This window comes from Muscardinus avellanarius (genome assembly GCF_963383645.1).
Source record: "Muscardinus avellanarius genome assembly, chromosome: 4".
In the NCBI taxonomy this organism is placed as follows: Eukaryota; Metazoa; Chordata; class Mammalia; order Rodentia; family Gliridae; genus Muscardinus; species Muscardinus avellanarius.
Genome location: NC_137789.1, coordinates 136091450 through 136106041, shown reverse-complemented (window position 1 = coordinate 136106041; position 14592 = coordinate 136091450). Strand labels below are relative to the sequence as shown.

Sequence of the window (14592 nt, the reverse complement as noted above, 5' to 3'; positions counted from 1 at the left end):
TAATCAGGCCGGGCGTGGTGGCGCACACTTGTAATCCCCGTGCTTGGGAGGTGAAGACAGGAGGATCACGAGGATCACACAGGTTCGATGCCAGCCTCGCTGGCTTAAGAGACCCTGTTTCCAAATAAAAGTGCAAAATATGTCTGGGAGTGTAGCCTGGAGGTAGAAGGGTTTCCAGGAACCCCAGTACCACCAAAAGAAATAAAAAATAAAAATGCAATAATTAAACTGCTTTTTGCCATACCTAATCAACAAGACATAAAACATCAACATGGCTAATCACAAGGTACAACAGTACTTCAAGGTCAAATACTAAATGTCATGCTTCAAAAGATACAGCTTCGGGAGGCTGAGACCGGAGGATCGCGGTTTGCGGACAGCCTCAGCTACTTGGTGAGGCACTCTGCAACTCAGTGAGACCCGGTTTCAAAATCAAGAATAAAAAAAATAGGGGGTGTAGCTCGGAGGTCGAATGCCCCTGGGTTCCATCCCCAGACCCACAAGGAAAAAAAAAAAAAAAAAAAGGATACAGCTTTCTAGTGGTACAGCCTAATATATTCACTTTACAGAAACAGATTTTAACAGCTGGATATGGTGGTGCATGCTTATAATCCTAGTACTTGGGAGGCTGAGAAAGGAGGATTGCATGGTTGAGGACAGCCTCAGCAATTTAGCGAGGCTCTCAGCACCTAGTCAGACACTGTTTCCAAATAAGAAATAAAATAGTCTGGGGGCATAACTTGTACTAGGTTCAATTTCTAGTACCACCACCAAAAAAAAAAAAAAAAAAAAAAAAAAAAGAAAAAGAAAAAGAAAAAGAAAGAAACAGACGTTTTAACAACAACAACAAAAAAAAAATTCTGGAAAATAACAGTCTCAAAACAACTTCAATCATCATAAGGATGCTAACGAGAAAGTCTCTAGTGAGTCTCACCAAAAAAACACACATACACTCCAGGTGTGGTGGCACACACTCGTAATCCCAGCATTCGGGAGGCTGAGACCGAGGATCATGGTTTGCGGACAGCCTCAGCTACTTCGTGAGGCCCTCTGCAACTTAGTGAGATCCTGTTTCAAAATAAAGAATAAAAAATAGAGCAGGGGGTGTAGCTCGGAGGCCAAATGCCCCTGGGTTCCATCCCCAGACGCACAACACACACACACACACACACACACACACACACACTTACATCAAATAAGTTGTCTTGTTCAACTGACTGCTGGGACGATTTCTCTGATTTGTGGGTCTTTCTGGTGCCCCCTCGGGGGAAGCTTTCTTCTACAGTCGCCATGTTTGGGTCTCCTAAAAATGATGCAAAGAATAACGAACGGTGAGATGTAGCACTGGTGGTAGGTTTCAAAAAGGTTATATGTGTGGCCGGGCGTGGTAGTGCACACTTGGAATCCCATGAGACCAGAGGAGTGCAGTTCAGGGACAGTCTCAGCTACTTAGCAAGGCCCTTTGTAACTCAGTGAGACCCTGTTGCAAAAATAAAAAGAATTTTAAAAAAGTAGGGCTGGGGGGAAAGCTCAGAGGTAGAATGTCCCTGGATTCCATCCCCAGTACTGGGAAAAAAAAAAAAAAAAGGTTGTATGCAATGGGCAATAAAACCTTCTGGCAATGTGCAAGATAAAATTTAGGACTATCACACAGATGATTGAAATGTCAGGCCCCGTTAATTCATATTTTATCTTTCCAAAGATCTCTGCTTCTAAACCACAACCATATGCATTCCTCCAGCAAAAGAATTTTAAGATTCAATATATTAAAACTCATTTACAGCCAGGCATGGTGGCACACACTTGTAATCCCAGTACCCAGAAGGCTGAAACAGGAGGATCACAGGTCCGCTGACAGCCTCAGCTACTTAGTGAGGCCCTTTGGAACTCAGTGAGACCCTATTTCAAAACAAAGAATAAAAAATAAGGCTGGGGGTGTAGGTTGGAGGTAGAATGCCCCTGGGTTCCATCCCCAGCACCTCAAAAAATAAAAAAAAAACTCATTTAAAAGCTCCAATTATGTCAGAGATATACAAATAAACATATAAAGCTTTACTTTCAAATATACACCTTTTAGAAGATAAAACATTTATGCTAGTAATTTCAAATGCAAATCTGATTTCAAGTGATAAAGAGTAAGGAACTGATGGTTCAGTAAAGAAAGCAAGCTTGATTCATCTTTTAAGATGGTTTTGAGCCGGACATGGTGGTGCACACTTGTAATCCCAGCATTTGGGAGTCTGAGACAGGAGGATTGTGGTTCCTGGACAGCTTCAGCTACTTAGCAAGGACCTTTGCAACTCAATGAGACCCTGTTTCAAGAAAATATTTTTTAAAAACTAAAATAAATAAATAAATAAAAAGACTAAAAAATAGAGCTGGCAGTGTAGCTCAGAGGTAGAATGTCCCTGGGTTCCATCCCCAGTACAGCAAAAGAAAAAAAAAGATGGTTTTGAGCTGAATATTAAAAGATCAGGAGTGCCAAGCATGGTGGTGCACGCTTGTCATAGCAGCATTTGGGAGGATGAAACAGGAGAATCCAGGTTCGAGGCCAGCCTCAGGTACTACTTAGTGAGGCCCTTTGCAACTCAGTGAGACCCTGTTACAAAATAAAGAATAAGCTGGGCGTGGTGGTGCACACTTGTAATCCCAGCATTCAGGAGGCTGAGACTAGAGGATCACGGTTCGTGGGCAGCCTCAGCTACTTAGTGAGGCCTTCTGCAACTCAGTGAGACCCAGTTTCAAAATAACAAAAGAGTAAAAAATAGGGCAGGGGGTGTAGCTTGGAGACTGAATGCCCCTGGGTTCCATCCCCAGACCCGCAAAAAAAAAAAAAAGAAAGAAAAGAAAAGAAAAGAAAGAAAGAATAAAAAATGGGGCTAAGGGTGTAGCTAGGAGGTAGAATGCCCCTGGGTTCCATTCCCAGGACCAAACAAAAACAATAAAAGATCAGGAGTTTGGTAAGTAGAAAAGTAACATGAGAAAAAGCATGGAAATAGGAAAAACCTATCATTTTAATAAACATCAGCAATTTACCTATCAATTGTTTGAAGGACTGCTGTTTTCTTTGAAAAAAAAAAAATGCCTAAATAAACCACAAGGAGAATAAAGCATATAACTGGAGTTAAATTTTAAAAGACTGGTTGGATTTTGAGGGAAATATCAAAATTGGAAATAAGTAGTATTTATTTTGGCAAGTCATATTCTTATGCAGGGCAAGCGACTGAACAGTAATCAAATACATACGGGTATGTGTGTATATACATACATATACATACTTATTCATACATATACATACTTACATATGTGTATGCTTCAGGATATAAGTTGGACAGGAAAAGAGAAAGGACTTAAGCCAAATAAAACAGGTAGAAGGATTTAAATGCAATACAGCAGAGAAACCATGAGGACCAGAACTATGCACAAGTGAGAAGGAAAGAGAAGAGGGTTTGGTTTTGAGAGAAGGTTGGAAATAAGAAACTAGAAAAGCTTGCGACTGTAGAAGACCCAGAAGAGGCACAGGATTTGGAATCCGGTATGGATGCACACTCCATAGAAATAGGAAAGGGCCAGGGGTCTGGTTTGCGGGGCTTCGACCCTTAATACCATTTCAGACAAGAGGTAACCGATGCTACATAAAATAGGGCGATGCAGATCCAAGGATGCGCGGCGGGAACGGGAGGACCTGGGGTCCATGACGTCCCGCCCTCACTCACCCGCAGCTCCAGCGCCTCTCTACCTCGTAGCCGGCGCAGACGATCTCACACACGAGGAGACCTGAACATCTAAGGCTCCATGCTGCTCTTCCGGAAACGTAGGCGGGCTCAACGCCCTACTTCCCTTACTAGGTCCAATCCTAGAGGCCTTGCAGAGACCGGAAGCGGAAGGGCGGGGCTTGGGTGCCTAGCCAATCGGCGCAGAAGACTCAGGCGCTGCAGCCCTTTGGTCGCGTGCAGAGGAGGCGGCTTCTTCCGGCCGGGCCGAGTGGGTAGTTGTCTACTTTGAAGGACACCGGCTGCGGAGTTTGTGGCTACAGCAAGGTGGGTGAGGAGGGGCGCCCGGGCTCGGACCCCGCGCCTCGGCTTTGTGGGGCCGACCTGCAATCTGACCGTTTTGGGTCGGGGGACACCGCGAGACCTTCGCAGGGGTGGGAAGATGAGAGCGGTGCGGAGCGGACAAGGAGCTGGAGAAAATGAGGGTCGAGGCCGGGGAGCGCGGGCAGCGGCTGGGAGACCTCGCGACCCTGCGGATTAACACGCCCGGAGCTGCGCACGCTCCCCGAAGACCCTTAGATCGCCATTACTAGTGGGGGGATGAGACCCGCCGCAAAAGGAAGCTCCCAAGGTCACCCGGTGGCATAACATCGCACAGGGACTTGGGCTTTTGACCCCATCTCTGGCCATATTGCCTTTCTTTCATCTGTGGCCATGGATGTTTTTAGAAACTTGCAATCAGGCCTCCTTTAGGTGCTCGGCAGCTTTTGTCAAAGCGAGAGCGAGTGTGGCCCTGCCCCTGAAGTTCACCGTGCCCGCGCTGGATAAGCGGGTTAAATTTCAGTCGGTGTACGGACAGCGGTAGGCCATCGTAGAAGATAGCCAGAACCGAGAGCTGAAAACCTGAAGAGCAAGTTAGTTCCTGAGCCGCTCTCCCTCGGGTTCGCGTCTTCCTTTACCTAACGGCCTCCACTCCAGATGGGTTTCCGCTCAGACAGAAGAGTAGCAGTATTGAGGAACACAGAACGCAGCAAGGGCTACGGGTCACTTTAGGCCTTTAATAAAATGGCCATTTCACAGGCAGACAGAGGCATGGAACGGTTGGTTATATTTAATGGTGGGTTAGTGACTTAATTAGAAACGAAGGAGGAAACACATCTGCTCGTAGACTTCCCCACAGGTTGCCGTCTAAAAACAACAAATCACAAATAGGAGTCTTAGCCGTTAGTGATGGAAGGGAGGCTGAGAATGGAGGGTCGCAGATTCCGTGCCAGCGAGGCCCTCGGCAACTTAGACCTTGTTTCAAAATAAAAAGGGCTAGGGGTGTAGCTCAGATTTTCATTGGGAATTCTTTGCACTTAAATGCCTCTGAAGGCCTTTGAATGGTACAAAGAGGAGTTCCAGTTTCCATGGCAACAACCCTCACCAATACTTGCTTTTCCATTTCAAGATCCAAATGAGTCACTGCCACTGCCTACCAAACTCTGCCAGACCTCAACCCATTTGTCCGTATGGCCAGTCAACTCGGTGTGGCATGGGTCGTGGTAGATAGGCAGTCACACATACAATTTACAACTGCTTTATGGCCTTTTTAATATGTCCCTGCTATTTCTGATTATAAAAGAAATATGTGACTTTGTAAAACACACAGGTACTATAGACTTGACCCCTCTTAAAAGTTTCCTATAGCTGGGCGTGGTGGTGCACGTTTGTAATCCCAGCGCTTGGGAGGCGGACACAGGAGGATCGCACAGGTTCGAAGCCAGCCTCAGCTCTTAGTGAGGCTCTCAGCAACTTAATGAGACCCTGTTTCCAAATAAGTATAAAATAGGTCTGGCAGTATAGCCCAGAGGTAGAAAGCCCCTGAGTTTCACCCCTAGTATTACAAAAATAAAAAAATTAAAAATAAATAGCCAGGTGTGGTGGCGCACGCTTGTAATCCCCGTGCTTGGGAGGCTGAGACAGGAAGATTGCACGGGTTCAAAGCCAGCCTCAGCTACTTAGTGAGGCTCTCAGCAACTTAGTGAGACCCTGTTTCCAAATAAAATATATTTTTTTAAAAAGATCTGGGAGTATAGCCCAGAGGTAGAAAGCCTCTGGGTTCCACCCCCAGTACCACCAAAATAAATAAATAAATAAAATAGTGCTGGGGTGTAGCTCAGAGGTAGAGTTTTCTTTAGCCAGGTGCAGTGGTGCATGCCAGTAATCTCAGCAACTCAGGAGGCTAAAGCAGGAAAATTGCAAATTGAAAGTCAGCATAGGCAATTTAGCAAGTTTGCTACATATTCTTTTTTTTTTTTTTTTAATTTCTTTTTGGTGGTACTGGGGATTGAACCCAGGGACATTCTGCCTAAGTTGCAGAGGGCATCACTAAGTAGCTAAGGCTGGCCATAAACCTGAGATCCTCTTGTCTCATTCTCCCAAGTACAGGGATTACAAGTGTGTGCCACCACACCCGGCTTTTTTTTTAATACAATTTTTAAGTATTTGGTTTTCTGTTTCCATTACTTAGGTGCTTTCCAAACTATAGTGTGCCTTAGAATTACATAGAAGCCTTATTAAAACAGATTGCTGGAAGCCAGGCGTGGTGGCGCACGCTTTGTAGTCCCAGTACTTGGGAGGCCATGACAGGAGGATCACACATGTTTGAAGCCATCCTCAGTAACTTAATGTGACCCTGTTTCAAATTAAAATATAAAATAGGTCGGGGGTTTACCCCAGAAGTAGAGGCCCCTGGGTTCCATCCCAAGACCACAAGAAAAAAAAAAGTTAAAAATAGGGCTGGGGGTATAGCTCAGAGATAGAATGTCCCTGGGTTCCATCCCTAGTAATAAATAAATAAATAAATAAATAAATAAATAAATAAATGCAGATTGCTGGAGCCCAGCGTGATGGCACATGCTTTAAATCCCAGCATTTGGGAGGCTCAGACTTAGTGAGGCCCTTTGCATCTCAGTGAGACCATTTCAAAATAAAGAATAAAAAATAGGGCTGGGGGTGTAGCTCAGAGGTAGAATGCCCCTGGGTTCCTTTTCCAATACCGCCAAAAAAAAAAAAAAAGCCAGATTACTGGGATGGACGTGGTAACACATACTTGTATTTCCAGTACTTAGAAGGCTGGGACAAGAGGATCCCAAGTTCAAGGCTAGTAGGCAGTAGCTTAGCAAGATCCTGTTTCAAAATTAAAAGAGCTGGGGCTGGGGATGTGCTTCAGAAATGGAATAATTCCTGTGTTCAATCTCCAGTACCACCACCAAAAAAAAAAAAAAGAAACCATCATTTATTAGTCTTACATAGATGAACTTTGAGTTTTTTCAGTTTCTTACTTTCATAAGTTGTATATATATATTTTTGAAACAAGGTCATGCTATGTTGCCCAGGCTGATCTCAAACTTGAGATCCTTCTGACTCAGCCTCCCAAACAGTTGGGAGGATTACAGGTTATGTGCCACTATACCTGGCTCATCAACAGTATTTCAGTGGCTATCCTTGAAACACATAATTTCTTTCCACCTTGTTAAATTTCTGTAAGGGCAAATTCCTAGAGAATAAATAAGCTAGATGACTTGCTGATTAAATAGAAGTCATCATATATTTTGAGGCTCCATGTTGTATTTTAGGGAAGGCTATACCAGTTTACATGCCAAGCAACAGAGAGAATAGGTGAAATCTCACATTAACACTGCTTACTATAATTTTATGTTAGTTTCATGGTTAAACGATCTCATTTTATATTTCTTTTACTCTGAGGTTATCTTTTTATGTTTGCCTTTTTGTCCCTAGCATTTTTTGTATTCTTTCTCAAGATATTTAAAATATTTGCCCACATTTTCATCCAGGATTTTTGGTTAACATCTTTTATCTAATTTTTGGTGTAAAGATTAAGGATTCCAGCTTTCCTGCCGCCACCCATGGCTAATAACTCCATTTAGTTGGTGGTCCCTTCTTCCCTCTCCTATGGAAGTCCTAAGTCCATTTTTGTTTTGTTACAGGGGACTAAACCCAGGAGCATTCTACCTCCAAGCTACACTCTCAGCCCTTTTTTTATTTTTTGTTTTAAAATAGGGTCTCTCTAGGTTTAATGAGAGTCTAAATTGCTGAGGCTGTTTTTTGTTTTGTGGCACTGAGGATTGAACCCTGGGCATTCTACCTCTGAGCTACACCCCCTATTTTATTTTTATATTTTGAAACACTAGGTTATTGAAAGTCTTGCTGTTTACTGGGGCTTTCCTCAAATCTGTACTCCTGCCTCAGCCTCCTGAGTACTGGGGTTAAAGGTGTGCACCACCATGCCCTAAGTCCACTTTTTTTTCTCTCTCTCTCTTTTGGTACTAGAGATGGAACCCAGAGGCATCCTACTTCCCAGCCACACACCCAGCCCTGTTTTTTATTCTCACTGAATTGCAAAGGGCCTTACTAACTAATTGAGGCTGACTGCAAACCACAGACCTCCTGTCTCAGCCTCCCAAATGCTGGGATTACAAGAATGCACCACCACACCTGGCCCACTTACAATTAAAAAATTATGAAGCCAGACACAGTGGCACCTGCCTGGAATCCCGGTACTTGGGAGGTTGAGGCAGGAAGATTGCAGGTTCAAGGCCACCCTCAGCAATTTAGTGAGACCCTGTTTCAAAATAAAAAATAAGAAAGACTTGGGGTGTAGCTCACAAATAAAATACCTCTGGGTTCAATCCTGAGTACCCACTCTCTTCCCAAAAACTAAGAAGAAGAAAAAACTGTGAAAGTAGACCTGAGTTATGCTGTTTTTGTTGGTTCTCTAAGGGAACTTGAAAAATATCACAAGCTCCAATTTACCACTAGTCTTAATACTGACTAATTCAAACAGGCGTGGTGGGGCACGCTTTTAATTCCAGTACTTAGGAGGCTGAGACAGGAGGATCACAGTTCATAGCCAGCTTCAGCTACTTAGTGAAGCCCTGTTTTTTGTTTTTGGGGCATTCTACCTCTGAGCTACATTCCCAGCCCTTTTTTTTTTTTTTTTTTTTTTTTAATTCTTCATTTTGAAACAGGGTATCATTGAGTTGCAGAGGGCCTCACCATGTAGCTGAGGCTGTCCTCTAACTGCAATCCTCCTGTCTCTGCCTCCCAAATGCTGGGATTATTACAAGCATTTGCCACCACACCCAGCTAGGCCCTGTTTCTAAAATACAGTATACAAAATAGGGCTGGGGTGTAGGTCAGAGGTAGAATGCCTCTGAGTTCAATCCCCAGTACCACACACACACAAAAAAAGACTAATTCAGTATACCATGGCATGGTGTAGAAAGAGCCATGAATGAAAATGTTAAGCTACGCTGAGTGAGAGGGTGGACTTAGCCACTACTGTGTTCTTTTCCTATGCTGAGTGATTAGACATATTCTGAGGTATTTATAAATGACCATAGTACTTCCAAAAGCAGCTCTTGTAAGCATGGCTTTTCCACCATTTATGCAGCTGCTGAGTTGGGTAAAACAGAGATACCAATTTATAGTAATCATTTGCCATGACTGAGTTTTTGGCAAGTTGCTTTGTTTTGTTTTTTTAGTATTGGTTTTGGTTTTCAGTCTGGGGATTGAATCCAGGGGCATTCTGCCTCCAAACTACACCTCAGCCCTTTTGTTTATTTACTTAATTATTTTTCTCAGTACAGGGGATTGAACCTAGGGATATTCTACCTCCGAGGTTTACCCCCAGCCCTATTTTTTATTCTGTATTTTGAAACAGGGTTTAAGTTGTGGAGGACCTCACTAAGTAGCCAAGGATGGACTAGAACCTTCGGTCCTCCTGTGTCAGCCTCCCGCGTCCTGGGATTAAAAGCGTGCATCACCATGCTCAGCTCCCTCAGCCCTTTTGACTTTGAAACAGAGTCTTAGTTGCTCAGAGTCTCACTAAATTGTTGGGGCTGTCCCTGAACCTGTGATCCTCCTGTCTCAGCTACTTTAGCCCTAGTACTGAGATTACAGGAATGTGCCACCACATCATGCCCAGCTTTTTAAATTTGCATTCAAAATAAAACTTATTGTTAATAAATTTAAATTGCATTCAAGCCAGTTTATTGTTGCTTTCTTCTGTTTTAAAGATTGAAATTATGGCAGGCCCAGAAAATGATGCCCAATTCCAGTTCACTGGCATTAAAAAATATTTCAACTCTTATACTCTCACAGGAAGAATGAATGTAAGTATTGATGATGCCTTTAAGCAGTTATATTTTGAGATTAGAAGTGTGACAAAAACTCTTTATTTATATGTCTTTTTTTTCCAGTGTGTACTGGCCACATATGGAGGCATTGCTTTGCTTGTCTTATACTTTAAGTTGCGGTCTAAAAAAACTCCAGCTGTGAAAGCAACATAAATGGTAAGAAGTTGACATTTAAGAATGTAACTTTAGCCACTGGAGGTTAGGGTTTCCCACACAGACACTGGGGTTGAATCCAGGGGCCTTCTGTGTCCACGCTTCACCCCCAGCCCTTTCTACTCCAGTCGGATCTTCCTACATTATCATTTTGCAAAACGTATTTCATACAAGAAAGAAACCAAGCTAGGGGTGTAGCTGAGTGATTGTGCTCATCTCACACACACAAAGCCCTGTGTTGAATCCTTAGTTCTGCCAAAAAAGAAAGGACAAAAATATTGCCCACATCCTATTAGCCAATTGTGTGTGTAGGTGTGTGTGTGGGTGTGCGCGCCCGAACCCAGGGACACTCTACCTCTGAGCTGTACCTCCAGCTCTATTTTTTATTCTTTATTTTGAAGCAGGATTTCACTAAGTTACAGAGGGCCTAAGTAACTGAGTCTGGCCACTAACCCTGATCTTCCTGATCAGCCTCCCAGCTACTGGGATTACTAGTGTGTGCCACCACACCCAGCTAGTTTTTGTTGTTGTTTTTTCCCCCTAACATATCGTATTTGTTTTCCAATGGCTATGATCATGCTATTTGTGTGTAGCTGGGGGTACTACTGATGTATGAATTGTTTCACAAGGGAAATCTGTCTCCTGTTAGATTTTTTTGGGGGGTGGGTACTGGGATGGAACCCAGAAGTATTCTACCTCCAGGCTACAACTTTTTTTTTTTTTTTTTTTTTTTTTTTTGGTCAGTACTGGGAACGGAACCCCCATTGTACTCCCAATTTCACACCCCCAGCCCTATTTTTTATTCATTATTTTGAAACAGGATCTCGCTGAGTTACAAAGGGCCTCTCTAAGTAGCTGAGGCTGTACCTGTACATGAACCGTGATCCTCCTGTCTCAGCCTCCCAAATGCTGGGATTACAAGCGTTCATCACCACACCCAGCCAACTCTTTTTATTTTTTGAGACAGGATCTCTCACTGAATTACAATGGAACTCACCAAGTAGCTGAGGCTGGCTGCAAACCTCCATCCTCCTGTCGCAGCCTCCCAAATGCTGGGATTGCACATGTGTGCCACTATGCCTGGCTTATCCTTTTTTTTTTTTTTTTTTTTTTTTTGGTGGTACTGAGGATGAAACCCAGGGCCTTCTACCTCCCAGCTACACTCCTAGACCTATTTTATATTTTGTTTGGAAACAAGGTCTCTTAAGCCAGCTAAGGCTGGCTTTGAACCTGCGCAATCCTCCTGTCTCAGCCTACCAGGCCTGGGGATTACAAGCATGCGCCCCCACACCTAGCTCCTTTATTTGGAAACAGGGTCTCACTTAGTTGTAGAAGACCTCACTAAGTAGCTGAGGCTGGCTGCAAACCTGCAATTCCTGTCTCAGCCTCCCAAGTACTAGGATTACAAGCATGTACTACCATTCTAATTCTTCATTAGAATTTTTATTTTTTTTTTTAATTTTTTTTTTTGTGTGTGTGTGTGGTACTGGGGTTCCTGGAAGTCCTTCTACCTCTGGGCTACACTCCCAGGCCTATTTTTACATTTTTATTTGAAAACAGGGTATCCTAAGCCAGCGCGTGTGGCTGGCTTCGAACCTGCGCAATCCTCCTGTCTCTGCCTCCCAAGCGCGGGGATTACAAGCGTGCGCCACCACACCCGGCTTCATTAGAATTTTTAAAAGTAAATATTATACAGAAGAATCACAGGACAACCTCAGTAAGTAGCAAGACTGTCAGCAACCTAGTGATACCCTGTTTCAAAATAAAATTAAGCTGGGCATGGTGGTTTAGGATTATACTTGTAATCCTAGTACTTGAGAGGCTGAAACAGGAGGATTTCCGCCAGCCTCAGCTATTTAGTGAGGCCTGACAATAATAGGGCTGGGGGTGTAAGGTCAGAGGTACAGTGTCCCTGTGTTCAATCTCCAGGACCACAAAATAAGTTAAATAAAAAAGGTCAGGCGTGGTGGCACACGCTTGTAATCCCCGCGCTTGAGAGGCTGAGACAGAAGGATCACGCAGATTCGAAGCCAGCCTCAGCTACTTAGTGAGGCTCTCGGTAACTTAGTGAGACCCTGTTTCCAAATAAAATGTAAAATGGGTCCGGGATTATAGCCCGGAGGTAGAAAGCCTCTGTGTTCCACCCCCAGTACCACCAAAATAAATAAATAAATAAATAAATAAATAAATAAATAAATAAATAAATAAAATTGGGCTGGGGGTATAGCTCAAAGGTAGAATGTCCCTGGGTTTGATCCTCAGTATCAAAATAAATATTATAGTGAATACTTTGGAATGTAGTCTGTGTTTGTTTCCTTAGGCTAAAGTGCTTGCTCAAAGAATGGTGAGACACTTAGGTTTGTAAGAGGGTATGTCTTTTGCCTCAGCAAATGTGGAATATCATTTTCTAATTTTCAGGTTCTTGGTTTTTTTTTTTTTTTTTTTTTTTTTTTTTTTGTACTGGAGATTGAACCCAGGGGCCTTCTTCCTGAGCCACAACCCCAGCCCTTTTTATTTTGAAACAGCGTATCACTAAATTCTTGAGGCTAGCCTGGAAATGCTATCCTATCCAAGCCGAAGTATAGAGATTACAGGCAAGTGCCACCAGACCGGGCTTGATTTTTACTAATTTCCTGAGTTAGAGAAATTTGTGTCTCAGTGGGTGTGGTGGCGCATGCATGTAATCCGTGTAATCCCAGTACTTGGGAGGCTGAGACAGGAGGATCACAGATTCACAGCCTTAGCTAGGCCCTATTTTTATTCTTTATTTTGAAACAAGGTCTCACTAAGTTGCAGAGGATTAAAAATAGGGCTGGGGGTGTGGCTCGGAGGTAGAATGTCTCTGAGTTCTTCCCCAGTTCCTCAAAAGAGAAAGAAATTTGTGTCTCTTGCTTTTTCCTTAAGCATTTTTTTCCCTTACCATTTATTTTATTTTTTCTTGGGGGAGGGGGAGGACCAGGAATTGAATCTGAGTTTTACCTCCAAGCTACACACCCTCCAGGCGACACTCCTAGACCTATTTTATATTTTATTTGGAAACATGGTCTTACTAAGTTGCTGAGAGCCTCACTCAGTAGCTGAGGCCGTCTTCGATCCTGCACCATCCTCCTACCAGCCTCCCACATACTGGGATGACAAGCATGCACCACCACGCCCAGCTCACATCCATCCCTTTTTATAGTCTTCATTTTGAAGCATTTCTCCCTAAGTTGCTGAGGCTGGTCTCAAACCTGCGATCCCCCTAAATCAGCCTCCCAACTAATAGTATTACAGCAGGTGCACCCTGCCACACCTAGCTTGTGTTCTTATTTAACAATTAGTGAATTGCACATGTTCTTCATGTAATAATTATTAACTAACCTTTGGCAATTTTTGAAGATCAAACCCAGGGCTCATACAGGCCAGGCAAGTACTTTGCCACAGAACTATACCCCCCCCAGCTCAAATCAACCTTTTATATACAGTTGCAAATATTTGTTTATTGGTAGTGTTTTTTGCTAGTTTCAAATGTTTATATCACTAAGCACATCAGGTTCTTAGTCTCTCCACAAACCCTACACCACCATCCTAAAGTGCACATAAGTGGTGTTGACAGCAAACATGCAGAAAGCACAAAGTCTGCATCTTTAATAGAGCTCTCTGCTCTTGAGAGCTTTTCCAATCTCAAAACTATTTTAACCTTTGGGGACTGTGTTCCAGAGTATGGTGGTCTGTGGCTTATTCCTGAAAAATAAGTATTTTGCCCAGTTTTCCACATAAAGAAATTCTTAACTTTGGGAAAGTGCTACGTAGTATCCCCATAAAAATGGTTAATTGTGCCTGGGATTTTAAATAACAGATGCTTATCTATTTTCTGCTATTTATATATTTATTTAGCAGTACTGGGAATGGAACCCAGAGGCAGTCTCCCTCAACTACACCCCCAGCCCTATTTTTATTCTTTATTGTGAAACAAGGTCTCGCTAAGTTGCAGAGGGCTAAGTAGCTGAGGCTGGCAGTAAACCTGTGATCCCCTGTCTAGGCTTACCAAGTACTGGGAGTACAAACCTGCATGACCTCCCCAGGTTTATTTTCTGCTGTTTAAAATGTTACTTTGTTTGTTAGTCTTTGGAAAACTCCTTTGTTTAGGAAGCTCCTTTGTTAAAGGTGAAGTGTTATAGTATCAATTTTAGAGACACTTCCGTTTTTTGGCCTGACGCCTTTGAGAACTGGTGAATTTGCTTTCAATTTCTGGGGATTCGCTAAGGTCTAATTACTAGGTCCTAGTAATTACTCAAGTATTAAAATAGAGTTGAGTACATTTGTGTCTTGTTTTTTGCTTTCTTTATAGGATTCCAGAGCGTCCGAACACATCTGTTAAGTTCCCGTGCCTAGAGAAGCTAACATCAACTCATCATGTAATATTCAATTTGTACAATAAATTATGAACCTGGAAAAGCTGGTTGTCTTTATTTACAAGATATCAAAAATATAAAAACTGTACAAAATGCAACGAAGGCAAAAACTGGCAGTGACTTGGTCTA

General features: G+C 43.0%; 2 protein-coding genes across 3 annotated transcripts in view; one reads left to right on the top strand and one right to left on the bottom strand.

The window, feature by feature from the left end:
- PDCD11 (programmed cell death 11) overlaps nucleotides 1–1292 on the bottom strand; it is a gene marked incomplete at both ends in the record, with an annotated part of 41791 nt that extends 40499 nt beyond the window's left edge. For both annotated transcript variants that reach the window (XM_080694505.1, XM_080694506.1), the window contains one exon: nucleotides 1191–1292. In XM_080694505.1, coding sequence (XP_080550631.1) covers nucleotides 1191–1292 — 102 coding nt within the window. The remainder of the gene's footprint in view (nucleotides 1–1190) is intronic.
- Nucleotides 1293–3981: 2689 nt separating this feature from the next.
- Nucleotides 3982–14463, top strand: ATP5MK (ATP synthase membrane subunit k). The gene is made up of 4 exons (XM_080693619.1): nucleotides 3982–4040; nucleotides 9797–9892; nucleotides 9980–10072; nucleotides 14400–14463. The coding sequence occupies exons 2-3, from the start codon at nucleotides 9806–9808 to the stop codon at nucleotides 10067–10069; spliced, it is 177 nt and encodes a 58-aa protein (XP_080549745.1). The 5' UTR covers nucleotides 3982–4040; nucleotides 9797–9805; the 3' UTR covers nucleotides 10070–10072; nucleotides 14400–14463.
- Nucleotides 14464–14592: the final 129 nt, after the last annotated feature.